The 21,611-nt window shown below is 51.2% G+C and overlaps 1 protein-coding gene across 6 annotated transcripts in view; it reads right to left on the reverse strand.

Moving 5' to 3' along the window:
• Positions 1 to 1,447: 1,447 nt before the first annotated feature.
• C19H19orf47 (chromosome 19 C19orf47 homolog) overlaps positions 1,448 to 21,611 on the reverse strand; it is a 28,712-nt gene continuing 8,548 nt past the window's right edge. For 2 of the 6 annotated variants that reach the window (XM_050769196.1, XM_050769199.1), the window contains exons 3-9: positions 17,055 to 17,142; positions 16,847 to 16,961; positions 14,502 to 14,580; positions 8,171 to 8,308; positions 6,082 to 6,234; positions 4,380 to 4,450; positions 1,448 to 2,757 (exon numbers count right to left, since the gene is read on the reverse strand). In XM_050769196.1, coding sequence (XP_050625153.1) covers positions 2,263 to 2,757; positions 4,380 to 4,450; positions 6,082 to 6,234; positions 8,171 to 8,308; positions 14,502 to 14,580; positions 16,847 to 16,961; positions 17,055 to 17,142 — 1,139 coding nt within the window. In that variant the 3' untranslated portion in view covers positions 1,448 to 2,262. The remainder of the gene's footprint in view (positions 2,758 to 4,379; positions 4,451 to 6,081; positions 6,235 to 8,170; positions 8,309 to 14,501; positions 14,581 to 16,846; positions 16,962 to 17,054; positions 17,143 to 21,611) is intronic. The other 4 variants (XM_050769201.1, XM_050769200.1, XM_050769198.1 and 1 more) reach the window with 3 other exon arrangements.

Raw genomic sequence — 21,611 nt, forward strand, 5'->3', positions numbered from 1 at the left:
CGATTCTCCTGCCTCAGCCTCCTGAGCAGCTGGGATTACAGGCATCTGCCACCACACCTGGTTAATTTTTGTATTTTTAGTAGAGACGGGGTTTCACCATCTTGGCCAGGCTGGTCTCAAACTCCTGACCTCGTGATCCACCCACCTTGGCCTCCCAAAGTCCTGGGATGACAAGCATGAGCCACTAAGCCCAACCAAGGCCCTTGGCTTTGATTCCAGCTGTACCCTGCACACTGTCAGCAGCCATGAACCCCCAGTCCAGGTGTCCCCCTGAGCCCCAGCGTGGACCTTAAAAGGCACAATGTGGTCAGAACACAGCTCCCTCCTCCTTGACCTGCTCCTTCCTCCTGTCTCCCCTTCTCTGTTAACAGCTGTTCCCCCAGATGCTCAGGTCTAATATCTAGGCGGGCCCTGTGATTCTCATCTTCTCTGGCCCCAACTTCCAACACATCAGCACATCCCACAGCTCTTCCTCCAAAGCACACCCTAAGCAGCCCAAGCAGCCCTCCTCCCTGCTCCCACTGCCACGCCCTCGCGCAGCTGCCCTGGCTTCCTGCCCGGACTGCTGCAGTGGCAACCGCCCCAGCCCTCCCAGCCGTTCCTTCTCCTCGCAGAAGCCAGAGCGATGATCCTAAACGAAACTCAGCTCAGCACACCCCAGCTCCAAATCCTCCCGATCCAGCACTCCTGGGTCACTGTGCACATTCCTCCTCCTTGGTCACGACGTCCCCAGCCACCTAGCTCCTGCCCACCCACCTCTGCCTCGTGCTGGACGTAGGACCCGCCCTCACTCACAGCCATCAGCCTTCTTCCTGTTCGTTTTCCCACCTCAGCACCTCTGCTCCTGGCTGTCCGTCTGCCTGAAAGCTCTCCTCCTGAACTTCACGAAGCCACATTCCCAGCTCAGCCTCCATGTCACCTCTTCTGAAAGGCCTTCCTGTCCCCAACCCCTGAAGTGGCCCTGGCCACTTTCTCCCACTCCTCAGATTCCTTGGCCAGCACCACCGCTTTACCTACACCCCATCCCTGGAGAGGCCCTGCTCACTGCCTGCTACCAGCTCCTAGGACAGGCCTGGCTCAGGGGCGCTGTGCAGCAGGGAGGGGTGAGCGACCAAACCAGTGGAAATTTGTGGTCTCACAAATGGAGCCCATCATTTGGAAAGATGCCAACAGGCAGAGTGGCAGAGGCAGGTGAAATTCATGGGGGGAGGGGACAGAGTGAACAAAGAACCACTACGGCTTATTGGGGGTGGGGGCAGCCTAACTGAATGGTGACCGTGGCTAGTACTCCCCTCCACTCAGGGCTTGCAGCAGGGATATGGGCCACGTGTGTGCAGGAAGCCTGACCTTTAGAGACACAGCCCAACCCTTTGCCAGCACCCCCAGCCCACACTGCGCATAGTGTGAAACAGTCCTGCAACTCACCCTGAAGGAGGGGGGGAAATGATTTGAAAGTCACAAAAATATATTAAAACAGCAGCTGTCTTCACTCTAGGCACTGGCCTCCCTTCTCAGTGCCCCTTGCCCACCACCCGCCATAGACTTTCAGAGACAAAGACACCCAGGGCAGGAAAACGGATGCGCCTCGGCCGCAGCCCAGGGTCTGGAGAGGTCCCTCCGGCCTGGGAGTGGAGGGCGGCTAACAGTCTCAACAGGCTCGACGCCACCGCCGACGAGGGGGCCGCTGGGAGGCCGGAGGTACAGGAGGGTCGGGCAGGACGCAGCGGACAGTCGGGCCTTGCCACGGGGACAGAAAACAGAAGAGAAATGAACAGAGTGAAGACAGGGAGAGAGAGAAGTCACAGCAGAGGCGCAGAGGAGTGAGGGAGGTCAGTGGGGAGTGGGGGAAGGGAGGCCCTCCAGGTGACACCCACTCAGTTGAGGGGGACAGGGAGGGCTGATAAGCTGGGGTCTGAGGCAGCAGACCGTGCTCGGGGGAGGAAGGGGAATATAGGAGAGGAAGAGGCCCCCTGGCACTTGGGAGAGGTAGAAAAGTGGGTTCTGCCAAGGCCACAGCCAGAGAAGAAAGCAAAGAGGACATGAGAGAAGGGGAGTCCTGGAGCGGGCCAGGCCAGCTGCGACGACCATCCCAGGCTAGGAGAAATGGGGTGATCCCCCGAATGCTCGGGCCTAGCTCTAGAGCCCGAGGGAGACAAGCTGTGTCATCCAGGAGCTGGTGGGAGGCGTGATGAAGCCAGGAGCCTGGGGCGGCCAGGGCAGATGCCCACGGGCTCTGCTGCCTGCACCCCGCCCACACGTGGGCTAGAAGGTCCTGCGGCCCAGTCTTTTGAACACGCTCACAGTGCCTGCGTGGTCCATCTGGGCACCAAGGCCCTCGCTGGAGCTGCTCCCCCGGGGCCCCACCAGAGTCCTCTTAATGGTGACCTTGACTTCAGCTGAGGACTTACTCTTGGTGCTGGTGACCTGGCTGTCCTGGGCCTCGGGCACAAGGGTAGCTGCGCCCAGTCTCTTGATGATGCTGACTTTAGACAAGGACTCCGGCTTCCTCTCGAGCCCGGACCGTGAGGAAAGCGCCAGGCGCCGCAGTGTCGGGGCAGCGGCCGTTGTCGCTGAGCTCGTGGCCTTGGCTTTGACAGTCAGTGCTGGCTGGGGACTGGCCTTGGCTGGGCCCCGTCCTAGCTTCTTCAGGACCCCGGCATACTGCAAGACAGAGCTGCTGCTGTCATTGTCGCTGTCCCAAGCCAGATCCTCGTCCGTTTCTGGGGTGGCCCCCAGGCGGCTGAAGACTCCTGTGGGCTGCGGAGGTCAGAGACAGGATGAATGAGTCACTGAGTCACTCAACACACATTCGTGGAGAGCTGCTTCCTCTGTGCCTGGCCTCCTGGGACTCACAGTTGGGAGAAACACCCATCACTGACACCCCAGATAGTGGCGAGAGCCACGAAGTGGGGAGTCCAGGGGACTGGAGGAGCCCAGAGGAAGTACCTGACCTTCCTAGAAGTTCAGGGAGGGCTCCCTGAGAGAGGGCACATCTGAGCTGGAAGTGGGTCTAATAAAGAGGGAAGAGGAAGGGAATGCCGCACAAAGAGAAGGTCATTTGCAAGGTCAGTAGGTGGGCATGAGTGGAGTGGAGAGATTAATCTGGTCATTCACTCCACAGATATTTTGAGTCCCAACTCTATATTGTACCTGGTCCTAGGCCGGCAGTACTAGGGACACAGTGATGACCAAGACAGCCTCAGCTCTGCCCTCATGGGGCTCACAATCCAGTGGGGAAGACAGGCTTGGCATCAGAAATGACACAAATAATTCTGCAAGAACAACAGTAACGCCTTCTAGATGGAGAAGGAGAGCTGGAGGGCAGAAGACAGGGGTGGCTCCTCATCAGTCCAGAGGAACTTTCCCTGAGGCACCAACTTTGAAGCCAGGCCCTCCAAGATGAATTAGCAAAAAAAAGAGCATATGCTTTGCCCTGAAGGCAGGAAGCATAATCCTATGTATTGAGCACTCACTATGTGCCCAGCTCTTCATAGGGCTGGAACTTCCAGCCACATGATCCCGAGTGTTCCCATTCTCCTCATGGTAAGATTCTTGGAAGTGAGCAAGCCAGAGTTGCTGCACCCTGTGGAGCAGGACAGGAAACACAGCTGGGGAGCTCTGCAATAGTTCACCAACAGGCACCGCACAGCCCAGTGCCATGCAGGGATGATCTTAACCCTGCAGCCGTCCTTGGAGGTGGGTCTATACAGATGAGGAGGCTGAAGTACAAAGGACCTAAGTGACATGGCCAAAGCCACGCAGTCAGGCCCCTGTGGGCTTCAGGGTGTACTCTGAACTACACACTATGCCTGGGGCCTGTGGAACTGCAGGCCGTGGCAGGAAGTGCAGGCTGCATCATGGGCACAGTGAAAAGCCTCTGCAGGCCTTCCAGTTGGGGGACAGGCCCTGTCCTGTGGGCCGCACACACTGCTGCTGTGGGGACAGGGGGCTGGGGTCCATGGTAGCTGTGCGAGACCGTTCAGGGGGCTACCGTCCTATCCGGACAGGGAGAGGTGGCAGAGGAGGGAGAGAACAGTAGAGTCATCAGACCCACTGACAGACTGCAATGGGGAGGGCAGGCAGCCCTCAGATGGGGGCCCAGGAGAGGACTAACTTGGGGAAAGACGCTAGGACCAGTTGGGGACATGGTGGGTGGGAGGCATCCAGGAGTCACTGGACCCCCAGGGCTGGAAATTGAGAGAGAAGCCAGGGCAGAAGACAGATGGGAAAGCCACCAGTGCAAAGCCAGGAACTGAGGCTGGAAAGGAAGGTTAGACGGCCCTGGGCTGAGTGAGGTCGAGATGTGTCAAGAGTCAGGAGCACTGCTCAGGGAAAACAAGAGCTCGCACGCCCAGGATCGCTCCCCCATCCCCACTCACTTTACTCCCCGTTGTGGTGTCTGCCTTGGTCTCGGCGCCGAGGCGGTCAAACACAGACGTCCTGTGGAGACCTGGGAGGGAAGTGAAGCCATCAGGGAGAGGCCCTGGTGGGCCAGGCCTAGGCTGAGCTCTGTACAGATACCAAGGCAGCCCAGACACCAGTAGCTCTGGGATAGGCAGGGCCAGACTGTGCTGAGTTGGGTGTTATGTCTACACTGTTGGCTCACACTGACCTTCACCCAGCCCTATCTGGCTCGAGTCAAATGTGGGAAAGACCAGCTACAACTGGCAGATTCCCTACACCTCAGCACTAGCTCATGACTTATGTGCACGGGAAGAGTTCTCAGTCCCTGCATGTTCCTTTCACTTCTTGGGGTCAGGGACCTCTGAGAGAATCCGATGAGCAGTAGTGCCTCCTCCCCTAAATTATAACCTAATAGCCATCAATAGAATGGTTACTAAATTATGGTATATAAATACTCTGGAAATAATAAACAACCATTAAAAAAAGAATGAAGAAGATCTACCTGCATTAATATGAGAAGATCTCAACAAAAAAGTTATAGAACATGGGCCAGGCGTGGCAAGGTGCACCTGTAATCCATTTGGGAGGCTGAGGCAGGTGGATCACCTGAGCCCAGGAGTTTGAGAACAACCTGGGTAATATAGCGAGACCCCATCTCTAAATATATATATATGAACAAAAAAGTTATAGAACAGGCCAGGAGTGGTGGCTTATGTCTGTAATCCCAACACGGTGGGAGGCAGTGCTGGGCAGATCGCATGAGCCTAAGAGTTAGAAACCAGAATTTAAAAATTAGCTGGGCATGGTGACCCACATCTATAGTCCCTGCTACTGGGGAGGTAAGGCAGGAATCCAGGAGGTCGAGGCTGCGGTGAGCCATGTTCGTACCACAGCACTCCAGCCCAGGCAACAGAGCAAGACTCTGTCTCAAAAAAAAAAAAAAAAAAAAAGAAAAGTTAAGTCCAGGCACAGTGGCTCACGCCTGTAATTCCAGCACTTTGGGAGGCCGAGGCAGGTGGATCACCTGAGATCAGGAGTTTGAGACCAGCCTGGCCAACACGATGAAACCCCATCTCTACTAAAAATATAAAAATTAGCCAGGCGTGGTGGCGCACACCTGTAATCCCAGCTTCTTGGGAGATTGAGGCAGGAGAATCGCTTGAATCCAGGAAGCGGAAGTTGCAGTGAGCCGAGATTGTGCCACTGCACTCCAGCCTGGGTAACAGATCAAGACTGCGTTTCAAAAAAAAAAAAACAAAAAAGTTGTAAAACAATACTTACATTTTAAACACAAATACTATTGTGTTACTATCCAAGGCCTAGCTTTGGACTGTATCTCCACTCGTCTCCTCTGGCTCATAGTAATGGTGCCACTTTGGGATAACTGCCCTTGGCCAAGCACAGCCACTCATTTTACAGCAGGCTATCACTCCATCCTTGCTCCTGCTCCCTTAGGGAAGAGGTGCCAAGGAGACCAGCTACACTAACTGCAGGATCAGAGGGCAGAAGTGATGTGTTTCCCTCCTCTGTGGCCACCATCACTGTTCCCTTGGCCTATGGCTCCTGCATCCCCGTTAAAGCCTGCTTCTCAGCCACTGTAAGATATGACGGGCCCTGTGTGATGCAGAGGGAGGGACATGGTCCCCACAGGGAAGTGTGCCCCTGATGGGCCAGTACCTTTTGCAGCCTGCTGCTGTTCCAGGATCTTACGGGTACGGGGTGTGGTGCCTTTGGGCATGTTGATGACGTACTTCCCCTCCATCTCAGCAGTGACCCGGCGCCGCTTGGCAGGAACAGCCAGGCTCTCCTCCTCCTGGCAGGCCAGGGCTGCTGGGGGAATAAAGCAGGGGTATCGCACTCTTTGAGACAAAACGTTCTCTCAGGATGGAGGCTGGACACTAGGTATCCTTTATCTCCACACATTCACGACTGGAATCCCTTATCTTCCCAACCACCCACATCACCACTGACCGAACCACTGAGAAACTCAGGTCTGCGCAACATGAGGTCACAGAAGGTGCTCAGAATCCCCAGGTCCCCAGGCTGTGGCAGGCCTCCCAGGCTTTCTGTGGCTCTGTCCCTGTTCCAAGCAGGTTCCTGGCCCAGCCCAGCCCACGTCCCCTCGGACGGGGAACCTGCTGGGTGGTGGAAAGGTTCTAGAGCTCCAAGCAGGCAGTGTTTTATGGCTGCACTCACTTTTCAACAAGCACTTGAGCTGTGTGTACACTTATGAGTGGTGGATTGTGCATAAGTTACACCTCAATTTAAAAAATGAATCCCTCCCAAACGTGTTAAGGGTTAAAAGAGCCAATTGCTCCCGGGCTCACCATCTTTGCAATACTTTGTTACACTGATTTTAACTTTTTTTTTTTTTTTTTTTTTTTATAGACCAAGTTTTCGTTCTTGTTGCCCAGTCTGGAGTGCAATGGCACGATATCAGCTCACTACAACCTCTACCTCCTAAGTTTGATTCTCCTGCCTCAGCCTCCCAAGTAGCTGGGATTACAGGCATGCACCACCACACCCAGCTAATTGCTGTATTTTTGGTAGACATGGGGTTTCACCACATTGGTCAGCCTGCTCTCAAACTCCCAACCTCAGGTGATGCACCTGCCTCGGCCTTCCAAAGTTCTAGGATTACAGGTGTGAGCCACCATGCCCGGCCAATTTTTTTTTTTTTTTTTTTTTAATGTAGAGACAGGGTTTTGTCATCTTGTGCAGGTTGGTCTTGAGTTCCTGGTCTCAAGGGATCCTCCTGCCTCAGCCTCTCACAGTGCTGGGATTGCAGGCGTGAGCCATCACACCCAGCCTGATTTTAACTTTTTTGCTCATGGCACACAAATCAAAGGCCAGAAGAGGGTGAGGCATTTCCAAACCTGCAGGACAAAGGGGAGATTTTGTGATGGAGGTGCACGGGACGTGATGGTAGTGGATGTCAGAAACATGAAGTGCCCTGGGCCTCAATTTCTACATTTGCCTTATGACACCATGAAGTCATTGCTGTGGGGATGGGTCCAGCAAAGGCATAAAAGCATGGTGGATGGAAAGGCCTGGGAGCCCAGGGACTGCAGGCCCATTCCCAGCTCTCAAGCTGAGACCTGGAGGAGGACAGAGGCCAACATGGAGCAGTCTGGGAAGGGAGAGTGCTCAGGCCAAGGGGTCACCAGGGGCAAAGGCCCCATGATGGGAAGGAGGCTGAAGCGGAGCAAGTGGGCATGCAAAGTGGGGCGATGCAAGAGCTAAATCCACATGATGCAGGGCCCTACAGACCGTGTGGGGAAGATGCCCTTTATTACTGGAATAATGGGGAGCCCCAGAGAATTACAGCCCAGGGAGTTACAGGATCAAACTGAAGGGTTTTCAAGGATCCCTTGGCTGCTAAGAGGCGGCAAGAGGTTCTTTACCTTTGACCCCAGGCATCAAGCACAGAGCTGGGCACAAGCTGGGGGCTCGGTGAATACTTGTTCACAAATCCTGAACCCCTGAGTGAGAAGGCAATGCACACATGCCTCAACATATCAACTCAGGTGCTTCTGTCCATCCTCCTGGGTGGGGTATCGCCACCCCCCATGCTACAGATGTAGAAAGTGAGGCCCACAGATGTATGGCAACTTGACCAAGTTTACAGAGGTGATTCAGGTTCAAATGCTTTGTATACCTTGTGGCCTTCAAAGCACTTTACAATATTGGAAGCATGACCCCCAGCACCTCCTACCAACCCATGTTCCCCTCCAGCTCCTCCTACTATCTGCCTGTGTTCCCTCACCAGTGGCCTTGGCACTCTTTGCTGCCATCTTGTTGGACACGGTGACCGAGATCTTGGAGGTGCTGGTGTCTGGGCGCCTGGGGGGTGTGCTGGGTGGGGAGTCATGGTTCAGGCTGTTGGTAATCATTCGGGAGGCAGCTGTGGGAAGAAAAGGAGAGTCCAGCGGGGTTGGGGCCTGGAAGACAGGCCTCAATCCAGCAGTCTCAGGATCAGGATGGACAAGGTGAGGCTTGGGACTGAATGAGGTCAGCAGGTGTCACCTGTGGCTGCACAGTCCTCGTGATGGGGATGCTTGGGGGCAGGGTGGGCTGCATCTCCCCAGGAACTAGCCCATCCCTCCCTACCCTGGGAGTCTTTCCTGAGGCTCTAGACCACACTAGTTCCCATCACACTGCACCCATCAGTCACCCAGCCTCGTGCTGAGTTCACTTCGCCTCTCGCAGAGCTGCTTCAGCTATGCTGGTCTCCAGGATCTTCCTCACCCAGCAAGCAGGCGCCTCCTCAGGGACCATGCTGTTCCTTCTGCCTGGCATGCAGTTCCCCGAGCACAGCAGGATTGCTGCGTCTCATCATTCAGGCCTCCTCTCTGATGGCAACTCCTAGAGAAAACTTCCCTGACCACCCCATTAAAAACAGCACCTCCTCGGCCGGGCGCGGTGGCTCAAGCCTGTAATCCCAGCACTTTGGGAGGCCGAGACGGGTGGATCACGAGGTCAGGAGATCGAGACCATCCTGGCTAACACAGTGAAACCCCGTCTCTACTAAAAAATACAAAAAAACTAGCCGGGGCGAGGTGGCGGGCGCCTGTAGTCCCAGCTACTCGGAGGCTGAGGCAGGCAGGAGAATGGCCTGAACCCGGGAGGCGGAGCTTGCAGTGAGCTGAGATCCGGCCACTGCACTCCAGCAAGGGGGACAGAGTGAGACTCCGTCTCAAAAAAAAAAAAAAAAAAAAAAAAAAAAACAGCACCTCCTCAACCTGTATCACCCTTACCCACTTTCATTTTCTTCACAGCCCTTACAACTGCTTGACATTAAACTCTATTTGTTTACTGGTAAACTCACTCACAAGAACGCAAGCTCCACGAGGAGGCCATGTCTGTTTACTGCTGTATCCCAGTGCCTAAAGTGGTTTCTGAGGACAGGCACAAGGGCGCATGCCTGTAATCCCTGTACTTTGGGAGGCCGAGGAGGGTGGATCACTTGAACCCAGTTCAAGACCAGCCTGGGCAACATGGCAAAATCCCGTCTCTACCAAAAATACAAAAAAATTAGCCAGGCGCAGTGGCATGTGCCTGTAGTCCCAGCTACTCAGGAGGCTGAGGTAAGAGGATCACTTGAGCCCAGGAGGTCAAGGCTGCAGTGAGCTGTGATCGTACCACTGCACTCCAGCCTGGGCAACAGAGAGAAACCCAGTCTCAAAAAAAGGAGGAAAACAAAAAAAAGAAAGAAAGAAAACTACATTAAACCATAACAGACCATTTAACAAAACATGACCCCCAAGTACCCATCACCCAGGTCAGGCATCAGGATGTTGTTGGAACCCAGAAGTCCCAGGACAGATCCTTCCCTATCAGACCTCCTCCCTCTCTGCAGGAAGAAATTCTTGGTGGTTTTTTGTTGTTGTTGTTGTTGTTGTTTGAGACGGAGTCTCACCCTGTGGCCGAAGCTGGAGTGCAGTGGCGCAATCTCAGCTCACTGCAAGCTCCACCTCCCGGGTTCACAGCACTCTCCTGCCTCAGTCTCCTGAATAGCTGGGACTACAGGTGCCCGCCACCACGCCCGGCTAATTTTTTGTATTTTTAGTAGAGATGGGGTTTCACTGTGTTAGCCAGGATGGTCTCGATCTTCCGACCCATCATCTGCCCGCCTCAGCCTCCCAAAGCGCTGGGATTATAGGCGTGAGCGACTGCACCGGCCAATTCTTGGTTTTCAGGCCTGTTCTTTCTCCTCTGTTAATGATATACCCCAGTGCTTCTTCAGACATCTCTCAGGTTGGATGGGAGGCTTTATGTCTAGTGGCTGCAAACTCTCTGGCTATGCAGAATCTGTCCTGTGAGAGCCTCCATTCACAACACTCTTCACCTAGCTGAGTGCAGTAAGAGCAGGATTTTCTGCTATAAAAAGCAAGCTGTTAAGAGGGCCCTGCCTCTCGTGCTGTACCCAGAGGGAAATGTGCAGCTGAAAAGATGTCAGGAATGTGATGCTTTATTGTCATGACAGGCAAGCCCCATTTGGGTGGCGGTTAAGCAACCAACTCTGTCTTTACTCTGTTGCATTTGAGTTGCAGTCAGGATATCAGAGTACAAAGAACTGTGCTCTTTCCCCTTCCTGACAGACACACATTCGATGTTCTAAAGTGTGTAAAAGTGATCTCAGGAATGTTGTTTTTGGAGCATTCTTCCCATCCCTTTCCTTCTTTGCCTGTTTCCCCTTCTCATTTACTTGTTTTCATTTATTTTCTCTCGTTTTTTTTTTTTTTTAGACGGAGTCTGGCTCTGTTGCCCCTGTCTGGAGTGCAGTGGCACGATCTCTGCTCACTGCAAGCTCCGCCTCCTGGGTTCACGTCATTCTCCTGCCTCAGCCTCCCGAGTAGCCGGGATTACAGGCGCCCGCCACCACACCCAACTAATTTTTTTGTGTATTTTTAGTAGAGACGGGGTTTCACCATGTTAGCCAGGATTGTCTCCATCTCCCGACCTCTGATCCACCCGCCTCGGCCTCCCAAAGTGCTAGGATTACAGGCGTGAGCCACCGCGCCCGGCCCTCTTTTTTTTTGAGACAGGGTTTCACTCCGTTGCCCAGGATGATGGAGTACATTGTTGCCATCATAACTCACTGCAGCCTCAAAGTCCTGGGCTCAAGCAATCCTCCCACCTCAGCCTCCCAGGCCTCCCACAGCTAATTTACTAATTTTTGTAGAGACAGGGTCTCACTATGTTGCCCAGGCTGGTCTCAAACGCCTAGCTTCATGTGATCTTCCCATCTGGGCCTCCCAAAGCGCTGGGATTAAAGGCATGGGCCACCATACCCAGTTGAAAATTTCACTTATAAAGATTTGAAAGACTGGTAAAACTAATGTGTGCTGTTAGCAATCAGGGTAGTGGGTACCCTGGAGACGATGTGGTGGCTGGGAGAGGGTCCAGGAGGATTCTGGCAGGCTGGTCATGTTTCTGTTGCTGGATGTGGGTGCTGGCTACATGAGTGTTCCATCTGTGAAAGGTACCCACTGTACTATTATGATTGAACCCTTTTCTGAATGTACGTTATGGGGGAGCGTTGCAGAAACGAACCCTAATTTGCTCAGCCTCTTTACATCCACATCTTTGGGTAAGCCCTGCCCACAATGACTCTGGACTTCTCCATGTAACTTGCTTTGGCCAACAGGACGAGAATAAATGTTGTGCAAGCAGTGGCTTAAGAGGTGCTTTGTACACTGGGGCTAGCCCTCTTTTGCTGCTTTTAGGAACCCTGCAACCACCACTGTGAACAAGCCCAGGCTAGCCAGCTAGATGATTATGGACACGTAGCCAAGTCACCCTCTGGGCCCAGATAACATCAGGACAACCATCAGATATGTGAATACGGCCATCAACCTGGCTTCAACCTAGCTGCCAGGTGACCATTAAAATCAGCTGAGCTGGCCTAGAGCAGAACTGACCAGACAACCCATAAAATCATGAGAAATAAACACTCATGTTTTAGCAAGGCATGGTGGCTTGTGCGTGTAATCCCAGCTATTCAGGAGTCTGAGGCGGGAGGATCACTTGAGTCCAGGACTTTGAGGCTACAGTGAGCTATGACTGCACCACTACACTCCAGCCTGGGCAACACAGCGAGACTCCCATCTCAAAAAATGAAAATATATGTCTGTGTTTTGAAGTACAGTTTTGGGCGGCTTATTTATCAGCAAAGGGAAGCTAATGTGTATATTAATATTTAAAAGTTTATTTTTTTTTTTTTTTTTTTTTGAGACGGAGTCTCGCTGTGTCTCCCAGGCTGGAGTGCAGTGGCGTGATCTCGGCTCACTGCAAGCTCCGCCTCCCGGGTTCACGCCATTCTCCCGCCTCAGCCTCCCAAGTAGCTGAGACTACAGGCGCCTGCCACCACGCCCGGCTAGTTTTTTGTATTTTTAGTAGAGACAGGGTTTCACCATGTTAGCCAGGATAGTCTCGATCTCCTGACCTCGTGATCCACCCGCCTCGGCCTCCCAAAGTGCTGGGATTACAGGCTTGAGCCACCGCGCCCGGCCAAAAGTTTATTTTTAAAAAATGTATCGGCCGGGTACAGTGGCTAACAGCTGTAATCCCAACACTTTGAGGGGCCAAGCCGAGTGGATCACCTATGGTCAAGAGTTCAAGACCAGCCTGGTCAACATGGCAAAACCTCATCTCTACTAAAAATAACAAAAATTGGCTGGGCATGGTGACAGGCACCTGTAATGCCAGCAACTCAGGAGGCTGAGGCAGGAGAGTCGCTTGAACCCAGGAGGTGGAGGTTGCAGTGAGCCAAGATCACGCCATTGTACTCCAGCCTGAGCAACAAAAGGAAAACTCCATCTCAAAAAAAAAAAAAATATATTGTATCATATGGCTTTTAAAAACCAAAAATAGCCAGGTGCAGTGGCTCATGCCTGCACTTTGGAAGGCTGAGGCAGGTGGATCGTTTGAAATCAAGAGTTCAAGACTAGCCTGGCAAATGTGGCAAAACCCTGTCTCTACTAAAAATATAAAAATTGGCTGGGCATGGTGGCACACACGTGTAATCCCAGATACTTGGGTGACTGAGGCACAAGAATCACTTGAACCTGGGAGGCAGAGTTTGCAGTGAGCTGAGGGTGCCATAGCACTCCAACGTAAGCAACACAGCAAGACTCTGTCTCAAGAAAAAAAAAAAAAAAAGGTCAGGTACAGTGGTGGCTCACGTCTATAAGGCCAGCACTTTAGGGGGCTGAGGCGGGTGGATCACCTGAGGTGTTTAAGACCAGCCTGGCCAACAGGGTGAAATTCTGTCTCTACCAAAAATACAAAAATTAGCCGGGCGTGGTGGCAGATCCCAGCTACTCAGGAGGCTGAGGGAGGAGAATTGCTTAAACCCGGGAGGCAGAGGTTGCAGTGAGTCGATGTCGCGCCACTGTACTCCAGCCTGGGCAACAGAGTGAGACTCCATCTCAAAAAAAATAAAGAATAAAAAAATAAATACAGTCGATACTCATCATTCATAGATTCCATATTTGCAAATTTGCCTACTCATTCAAATGCATTTGTAACCCCAAAATCAATACAGGCAGTGCTTTCACTGTCATTCACAGACACACACAGGGAACATTTTGAGTTGCTCCAGACATGTTCCCAAATGAGGACAAAGAAGGCATTGTCACCCGCTTGTTTCACGCCCCGCTCTATAAACAAGTGTCCTTTGCCCAGTCCACTTGATGTCATGAATGTGAACATTTTTCACATTTTTGTTGGTGATTTTTGCTGTTTAAAATAGCCCCCTGGACGGGAGCAGTGGCTTATGCCTATAATCCCAGCACTTTGGGAGGCCAAGGCAGGCAGATCACTTGAAGTCAGGGGTTTGAGACCAGCCTAGCCAACATAGCGAAACCCTGTCTCTACTAAAAATAAAATTAGCCAGGCGTGGTGGTGGGCGCCTGTAATCCCAGTTACTAGAGAGACTGAGGCAAGACAATTGCTTGAACCCAGGAGGCGGAAGTTGCAGTGAGCCGAGATCATGCCACTGTACTCCAGCCTGGGCAACAGAGACTCCATCTCAATCAATCAATCAATAAAATGGCCCTCAAAAAATAGTACTGAAGTGCTGTCTGGGTTCCTAAATGCAAGAAGGGTATGATGTACCTGATCAAAAAAAATGTGTGTGTGAGATAAGCATCATGCAGGAATGAGTTACAGTGTTGCTGGCTATAAGTTCCCGGTTACTGAAATCAACATGATATATTAACTACAGTGCCTTTAAAAGGAGACACACATAAAATAAAGCTATATATTTGAATACGGGCTTGCAGGAACCTAACCTAGTATTTTCCACAGGAGCAATGGATTCTCCACTGCTCTGTATTTCGTCTAGGAGCTAAGAATTCACTAAGTGTACACGTTGACTTTACAGAACTTAACGACTACGGATGACAATTGACTGTGTGTATACCCATTCACTACCCAGTTTATTTTTTCCCCTAAGAGAAGAGTAAGAGTGCCTCCAATGGCTTTGTTTCTACCTTTGCAAATTATGGGCAGGGATGGGACGGCCAGACGTGTCCCCTTCACTGACAGGGTAAAAGAATCAAGGAAAAGAGGCCTGAATGGTTAGGACTCACCACTAGTGCCACGGCGAATCTCGCCTGCAAGGGGGCTGGGGCTGCAGGGCACTGACTCAGTTGCAGCTTTGCACATGTCCTATAAAAAAAGAACAGGCACCTGGGTCACCACAGAAGAATCATGCATGGACCTAGAGATCTAAGCAACACCACGAGGATCAACACCTGACTGCTAGAGAAGATTCTAACACATTTTACTCCTAACCATAAGAAAGCATCAGACACCTCCAAACTGAGGGACACTCTATAAAATATCTGACCAGTACACTGCAAAACTATCACAGTCATTGAAAAAATAGGCCAGGTGTGGTGATTCACACCTGTAATCCCAGCACTTCGGGAGGCCAAGGTGGGTAGATCACCTGAGGTCAGGAGTTTGAGACCAGCCTGGCCAATAGTGAGACCCTTATCTCTAGAAAAATTAAAAAATTAGCCAAGCATGGTGTCACGCACCTGTAGTCCCAGCTATTCAGGGCCTAAGGTGGTAGGATCACTTGAGCCCAGGAGTTTGAGGCTGCAGTAAGCTGTGATTGTACCACTGCACTCTAGCCTGGGTGACAGACGACTGAGACCCTGTCTCAAAAATAGATGAAAGATGGCCAGGTATGGTGGCTCACACCTGTAATCCCAACCTTTTGGGAGGCTGGGGGAGGCGGATCACCTGAGGCCAGGAGTTCAAGACCAGCCTGGGCAACATGGCAAAACCCCATCTTTACTAAAATTATAAAAAAGAGCTAGGCATGGTGGCGCATGCCTGTAATCCCAATCACTCAGGTGGCTGAGGTACAAGAATCTCTTGAACTCAGGAGGTGAAGGCTGCAGTGAGCCAAGACAGCACCACGACACTCCAGCCTAGGCAACACGGTGGGATTCTGTCTCAATAAAAAAAAATAAAATAAAGAGGCCAGGCGCAGGGGCACACGCCTATAATCCCAGGTACTCAGGAGGCTGAGATGGGAGAATCACTGAACCTGGGAGGCAGAGGTTGCAGCGAGCCAAGATCGTGCCACTGCACTCCAGCCTGGGCAATGGAGTGAGACCCTGTCTCAAAAATAAATAATAAACAAGTGAAGGAAGGGAGGGAGGAGGAAGGAGGGAGGGAGGGAAGAAGGGAGGAAGGGAGGGAGGGAAGAAGGGAGGAAGGGAGGGAGGGAAGAAAGAAGGGAGGAAGGGAGAAAAGGAAGGAAGGAAGGAAGGAAGGAAGGAAGGAAGGAAGGAAGGAAGGAAGGAAGGAAGGAAGGAAGGAAGGAAGGAAGGAAGGAAAGGAAAGGAAAGGAGGGAGGGAGGGAAGGAGACAGTGCCTGGCAGGCCACAGCAAGTACTTGGTAAGTGTTAGTTATTATATTAATCATTTAATGAGTCCAACACTCCAGGTCTGGTGCTCAGGGCCACATATACTATCTGGTAGGTGGCCACAGCCACACTAGCAACAGGGCTGTGTGAAAAGCCCATTTCAAAGAGATCCAGGAAGGGTCACTATAAGCGGAGAGGTCAAGACTGGAACATCCAGGTTGTGAGCCAGGCTGCCATCTGGGTCCCACATAGGAAGCTGCTATCCTGGAGATAATAATTATCACAAAGAAGATGTGAAGCAGCAATAAGTTATTATAGAGGGACCCGAATACAGGCAGTTTCCACTGTGCTAGTACTTCACATAACTTAATACTCACAATCAGGGCTGGGCGCAGTAGCTCATGCCTGAAATCCCAGTATTTTGGGAGACTGAGGCAGGAGGATGGCCCGAGCCCAGGAGTTCGAGACCAGCTTGAGCAACATGGCAAGACACTGTTTCAAAAAAAAAAAAAAAATACAACCACCCTTTCAAGATAGGTTTGTCTCTCTTTCTTTTTTTTTTTTCCTCTCAAGACAGAGTCTCGCTCTGTCACCCAGGCTGGAGTGCAGTGGCACGATCTCAGCTCACTGTAAGCTCTGCCTCCCGGGTTCATGCCATTCTCCTGCCTCAGCCTCCCAAGTAACTGGGACTACAGGTGCCCACCACCATGCCTGGCTAATTTTTTGTATTTTTAGTAGAGACGGGGTTTCACTGTGTTAGCCAGGATGGTCTTGATCTCCTGACCTCGTGATCCGCCCGCTTCGGCCTCCTAAAGTGCTGGGATTACAGGCATGAGCCACCGCGCCCGGCCAGGTTTGCCTCTCTTTCACAGATGCAGAAAATACAGCTCAGAGAGGTTGGGCCATGTGCCCAGTGTCACACAGCAAATGGCCAAACCAGCCCTGGAACCCAGGTCGGCCTGCCTCTGCTGCCAGGCCTCCCATTGGCTCTGCAACTGAACCTCCACCTCCATGCCAAACCCAGAGACAGAGGGGCTGGGCACAGCACCCACCTGACGGTGCACCACTTTGGCATGCTTGAGAATGGCAATGATGTCGCCCACCACGGTCACGCCCAGCTCATTCATGATCTCCTTATTGAGATCCAGCAGCATGCTCTTCTGAATCCTGCAGGGTAAGGTCAGTGGTAAGGACCCAGGCGGGCCAGTGGGTGGGCCAGTCAGCTCCCCACCACCCCATCCCCAAGTTCAGCCTCCTCACCTATTATCCACAAACATCACGGCATAATTGACAGCAGGTCCTGGAGGAATGCCAGCTTCCTTAAAGAACTGGATCCACTCGGAAGTGGCTGTGGGGTTGGACAGGGCTCATTATTCACACCATCCTCTTTAGAGAATAGCATTAGCAAAACCACAATCACAGCAGCTCCCACAAATTAAATGCTCCTCCCATGCCCGGCCCTGTGTGGAGTGCTCCACACACACATGATGGAACTGAGCCTTCCTGACCCTGTGAGTTAAGCAGTATTAAGACTCCCCTGAGTTGCCGAGGAAAATGAGGCAGGGAAAGGTTGGGCAACAATGCTAAATAAGGGGCAGAGCTCCCAAACCCTTACCACAGCCTTTCTCCTTACAGCTCCACCCCGCCCCAGGGCTGGCTCTCTGCATCACCACACATGCTGGGCCCATGACTGATGTAGGGTAACTGCGACTCTGGGTTCTCTGCCCTAGTCTCCATCAGCCAGCCTAGGCCCAGAGGATGACAAGATCCACAGGTGGTTGGAAAGCCCATGAGCCTTGGCAAGCCCCCTACCCGCCACAGTAGCACACCTCCCTCAGAGAGAGGCACAGAACTTACTAGCACGGACTTCGGAGCTTGGGTTTGAATCCTAACCCTGCGATTTCCCTATGGAGGGACTGTGGGTAAGTTACCTCTTGGTGCCTTGGTTTCCTCATCTGTAAACCCAGGATAACAGATTTGACAAGTGTTTACCCAGCATTTGGCAAAGGACAGGTCCTGTCCTACGCACTGGGGATACCACAAGGCACAAGATGAAGTCCCAGCCCTTGTGTAGCTGAGATTTTAGTGATAACAGCACCAGTGTCCTTGGATCACCGTGCAGACTCAATGAGAAACTCCATATAAAAGGCTTCAAATGATGCTTAACCCAGAGGATATCCTCAAACCATGTCAGCTATTATTATTATTATTACTACTATTACTCCCATCACCACTAAACACGGAGCCACAGCCAAGACCAGGCAGACCCCACCTATGAAACTTTATTCTTTCTAAATTTTCTTGGCTTCTTGGTGGGTTTGACCCTCAAACTGACCCCAGCCTGCCAGGCGAGGAGGTAGCTAAGATCACTGATTCAAAGCAGAACTTTTTTTTTCACATTTTGACATCTCCGAAACTAGGATCTACTTCATGACTGATGGTGTGCCATGGTTTAATTAGCAAACTGTTTTTCTTTCTCAGTACATCCAACAATCCATGCTATTTTAGAATAGAAGAAACCTGTTATTACCTCACCCATTTTGCTTTTAAGACAATAGAGACTCAGAGCAGGGAAACAGACACACTGTGGGTCAGGTGTTACATGAGTGGCAGTGCGGGGCTCAGGTGAAGCCCCATGGGTCACATCTCCAAGGAGGCCCCTGCCCAGCCAGCCACAGGCCAGATACCCAGGGTGCTGATTGGCCCTTGGGGACTGAGGTTGGCGAGGAGCTCATGTCCTTAGGATTTCCTCTGCCAGGCCACAGGAAAGAGGTACCATTTCCCTATGTTGCACAGGCACTATCCACCTGCTAAGCCATAGGGCCCTGGGTTCCACTGGCCAGAAGCATGCACCTCTAACTATCAAAAAGCACCACATAATGATTCCATGTATATGAAATGTCTAGAATAGGTAAATCTAAAGAGAAAGTAGATTAGTGGTTGCTAGGAGGACAGGGGAAGTGACTGCTAATGGGTACGGGGTTTTAATTTTTTTGAGACAGGGTCTCCCTCTGTCGCCTAGGCCAGAGTGCAATGGCACAATCATAGCTCACTGCCGTCTCAACCTCCTGGGCTCAAGCAATCTTCCCACCTCAGCTTCCCAAGTAGTTAAACTACAGGTGCGTGCCACCAGGCCTAGCTATTTTTTTGTATATATACACATACAAGTTACATATATATACACACATTTTTTTTTTTTTTTGAGACGGAGTCTCGCTCTGTCGCCCAGGCTGGAGTGCAGTGGCGGGATCTCAGCTCACTGCAAGCTCCGCCTCCCGGGTTCACGCCATTCTCCTGCCTCAGCCTCCCGAGTAGCTGAGACTACAGGCACCCATCACCTTGCCCGGCTAGTTTTTTGTATTTTTTAGTAGAGACGGGGTTTCACCCTGTTAGCCAGGATGGTCTCGATCTCCTGACCTCGTGATCCGCCCGTCTCGGCCTCCCAAAGTGCTGGGATTACAGGCTTGAGCCACCGCGCCCGGCCATATACACACATTTTATTTTGAGATGGAGTTTCACTCTGTCACCCAGACTGGAGTGCAGAGGTGCAATCTCGGCTCACTGTAACCTCCACCTCCGGGTTCAAGCGATTCTCCTGCCTCGGCCTCCCAAGTAGCTGGGATTACAGGCACGTGCCACCATGCCTGGTTAATTTTTGTATTTTTAGTAGAGACGGGGTTTCACCATGTTGGTCAGGCTGGTCTCAAACTCCTGACCTCGTGATCCACACTCCTCGGCCTCCCAAAGTGCTGGGATTACAGGCGTGAGCCACAGTACCCAGCAATTTTTTATATTTTTTATAGAGACAGAGTTTCACCATGTAGCCTAGGCTGGTCTCAAACTCCTGGACTCAAGCGATTCACCTGCCTCAGCCTGCCAAAGTGCTGGGATTACTGGCGTGAGCCACAACACCCAACACCCTGCTAAGGTATGGAGTTTCCTTTTTTTTTTTTTTTTTTTTTTTTTTTTTTGGGACGGAGTCTTGCTCCGTCGCCCAGGCTGGAGTGCAGTGGCCGGATCTCAGCTCACTGCAAGCTCCGCCTCCCGGGTTCCCGCAATTCTCCTGCCTCAGCCTCCCAAGTAGCTGGGACTATAGGCGCCACCACCTCGCCCGGCTAGTTTTTTTTTGTATTTTTTAGTAGAGACGGGGTTTCACCGTGTTAGCCAGGATGGTCTCGATCTCCTGACCTCGTGATCCGCCCGTCTCGGCCTCCCAAAGTGCTGGGATTACAGGCTTGAGCCACCGCGCCCGGCCTAAGGTATGGAGTTTCAAGAGAGAGTGATAAAGATGTTTTAAAATTGATTATGGTGATGGCTGCACAACTCTGTGAACAGAGAATATAAAAACCATTGAATTGTACACCTTAACTAGGTAAAACGTATGATAAATGAATTATACCTAAACTAAGCTGTTATTAAGGGGAGAAAAAAGTACCACGTAGGCTGGGGGTAGCTCTCTGAGCCAAAGCCTGTGATTGATTAATTGACTGACTGATTTTAAGGTTAGTCAAGTGAAGCAGTGGCAAAAGAGAAGGAACAAATAAATCTGTAACTGGTTGTGATCAATTAGTTGTAAAGACCAATCAGTTCACAGGGACCAGCCAAAGCCTCTGAATTTAACCAAGAGATTACTGAAATCCAGTGTTTGAGGAATGGAAAGAGTCCCCACATTCAGCACACACCATCATTTCATGTATTGCTAAGGAAGGAAAATATGCAGTCAACTAAACTGTCATAAGGCACCGGCAGTAAAATATACCCCTACTTCAGAAATGTTAAGTTGTGCAATGATGTGAGTCTTGGAATCAATGAGATGTGGCTTTTTGCACACACCAGGAGACACATACAAGAATATTCACAGTAGTTTGTCTGTGATAGCTCCAACCCAGTAATAATGCAATATCCACTGACAGCAGCATTGATAAACACATGGTGGTCACTCTCAAGGTGAAATACTATACAGCAGTGAAAAGAAAGTCAACACAGATGACCCTTAGACATTATGTTGAGCAAAAGAAGCCAGATACAAAAGAACACAAGGTATGATTTCATTCATGTAATTTCAAAACCAAAGTCTATAGAATAGGAATGTCCCATTGATAATACAACTATAAAGGCAAGGAAGGCCGGGAGCAGTGGCTTACACCTGTAATCCCAGCACTTTGGGAGGCGGAGGCAGGTGGATCACCTGAGGTCAGGAGTTTGAGACCAGCCTGACCATCATAGAGAAACCCCATCTCTACTAAAAATACAAATTTAGTGCGGCATGGTGGGGCATGCCTGTAATCCCAGCTACTCGATCCGGAGGCTGAGGCAGGAGAATCGCTTGAACCCAGGAGGCAGAGGTTGCGGTGAGCCAAGATCACGCCATTGCATTCCAGCCTAAGCAACAAAAGCGAAACTCCATTGTAAAAAAAAGAAAGGTAGGTAAGGCAAGAAAAGACGTTCACAAAATGGTTTATTCCATATGGAGAAGGGAGGGGAGTGTGATTGGGGTAGGACTCTCATGAGGCTGACAATGTTCTCTTTTTTTGATCTGGATGGGTAACAGGGTTTGGATTTTTCAATCTTTTTACGGAACTATAATGTACATGCAAAAAAAGTGCACAAGTCAATAGATGTTCCTAAATCAGACACACCTATGTAAACAGCACCCAAATCAAGAAATGAGATATTTCTAACACCTCAGAACCCCTTATATTCCCTTTGGAGTCTCTACTCACTCCTTCCCAGATACAACCACCACCTTCTAACAAAACAGACTGATTTTGCCTGCTTCTATGCTTTATATGAATGGAATTATAAAGAATACAGACA

The sequence above is a fragment of the Macaca thibetana genome, chromosome 19 (assembly GCF_024542745.1).
Source record: "Macaca thibetana thibetana isolate TM-01 chromosome 19, ASM2454274v1, whole genome shotgun sequence".
NCBI classification, from domain to species: domain Eukaryota; kingdom Metazoa; phylum Chordata; class Mammalia; order Primates; family Cercopithecidae; genus Macaca; species Macaca thibetana.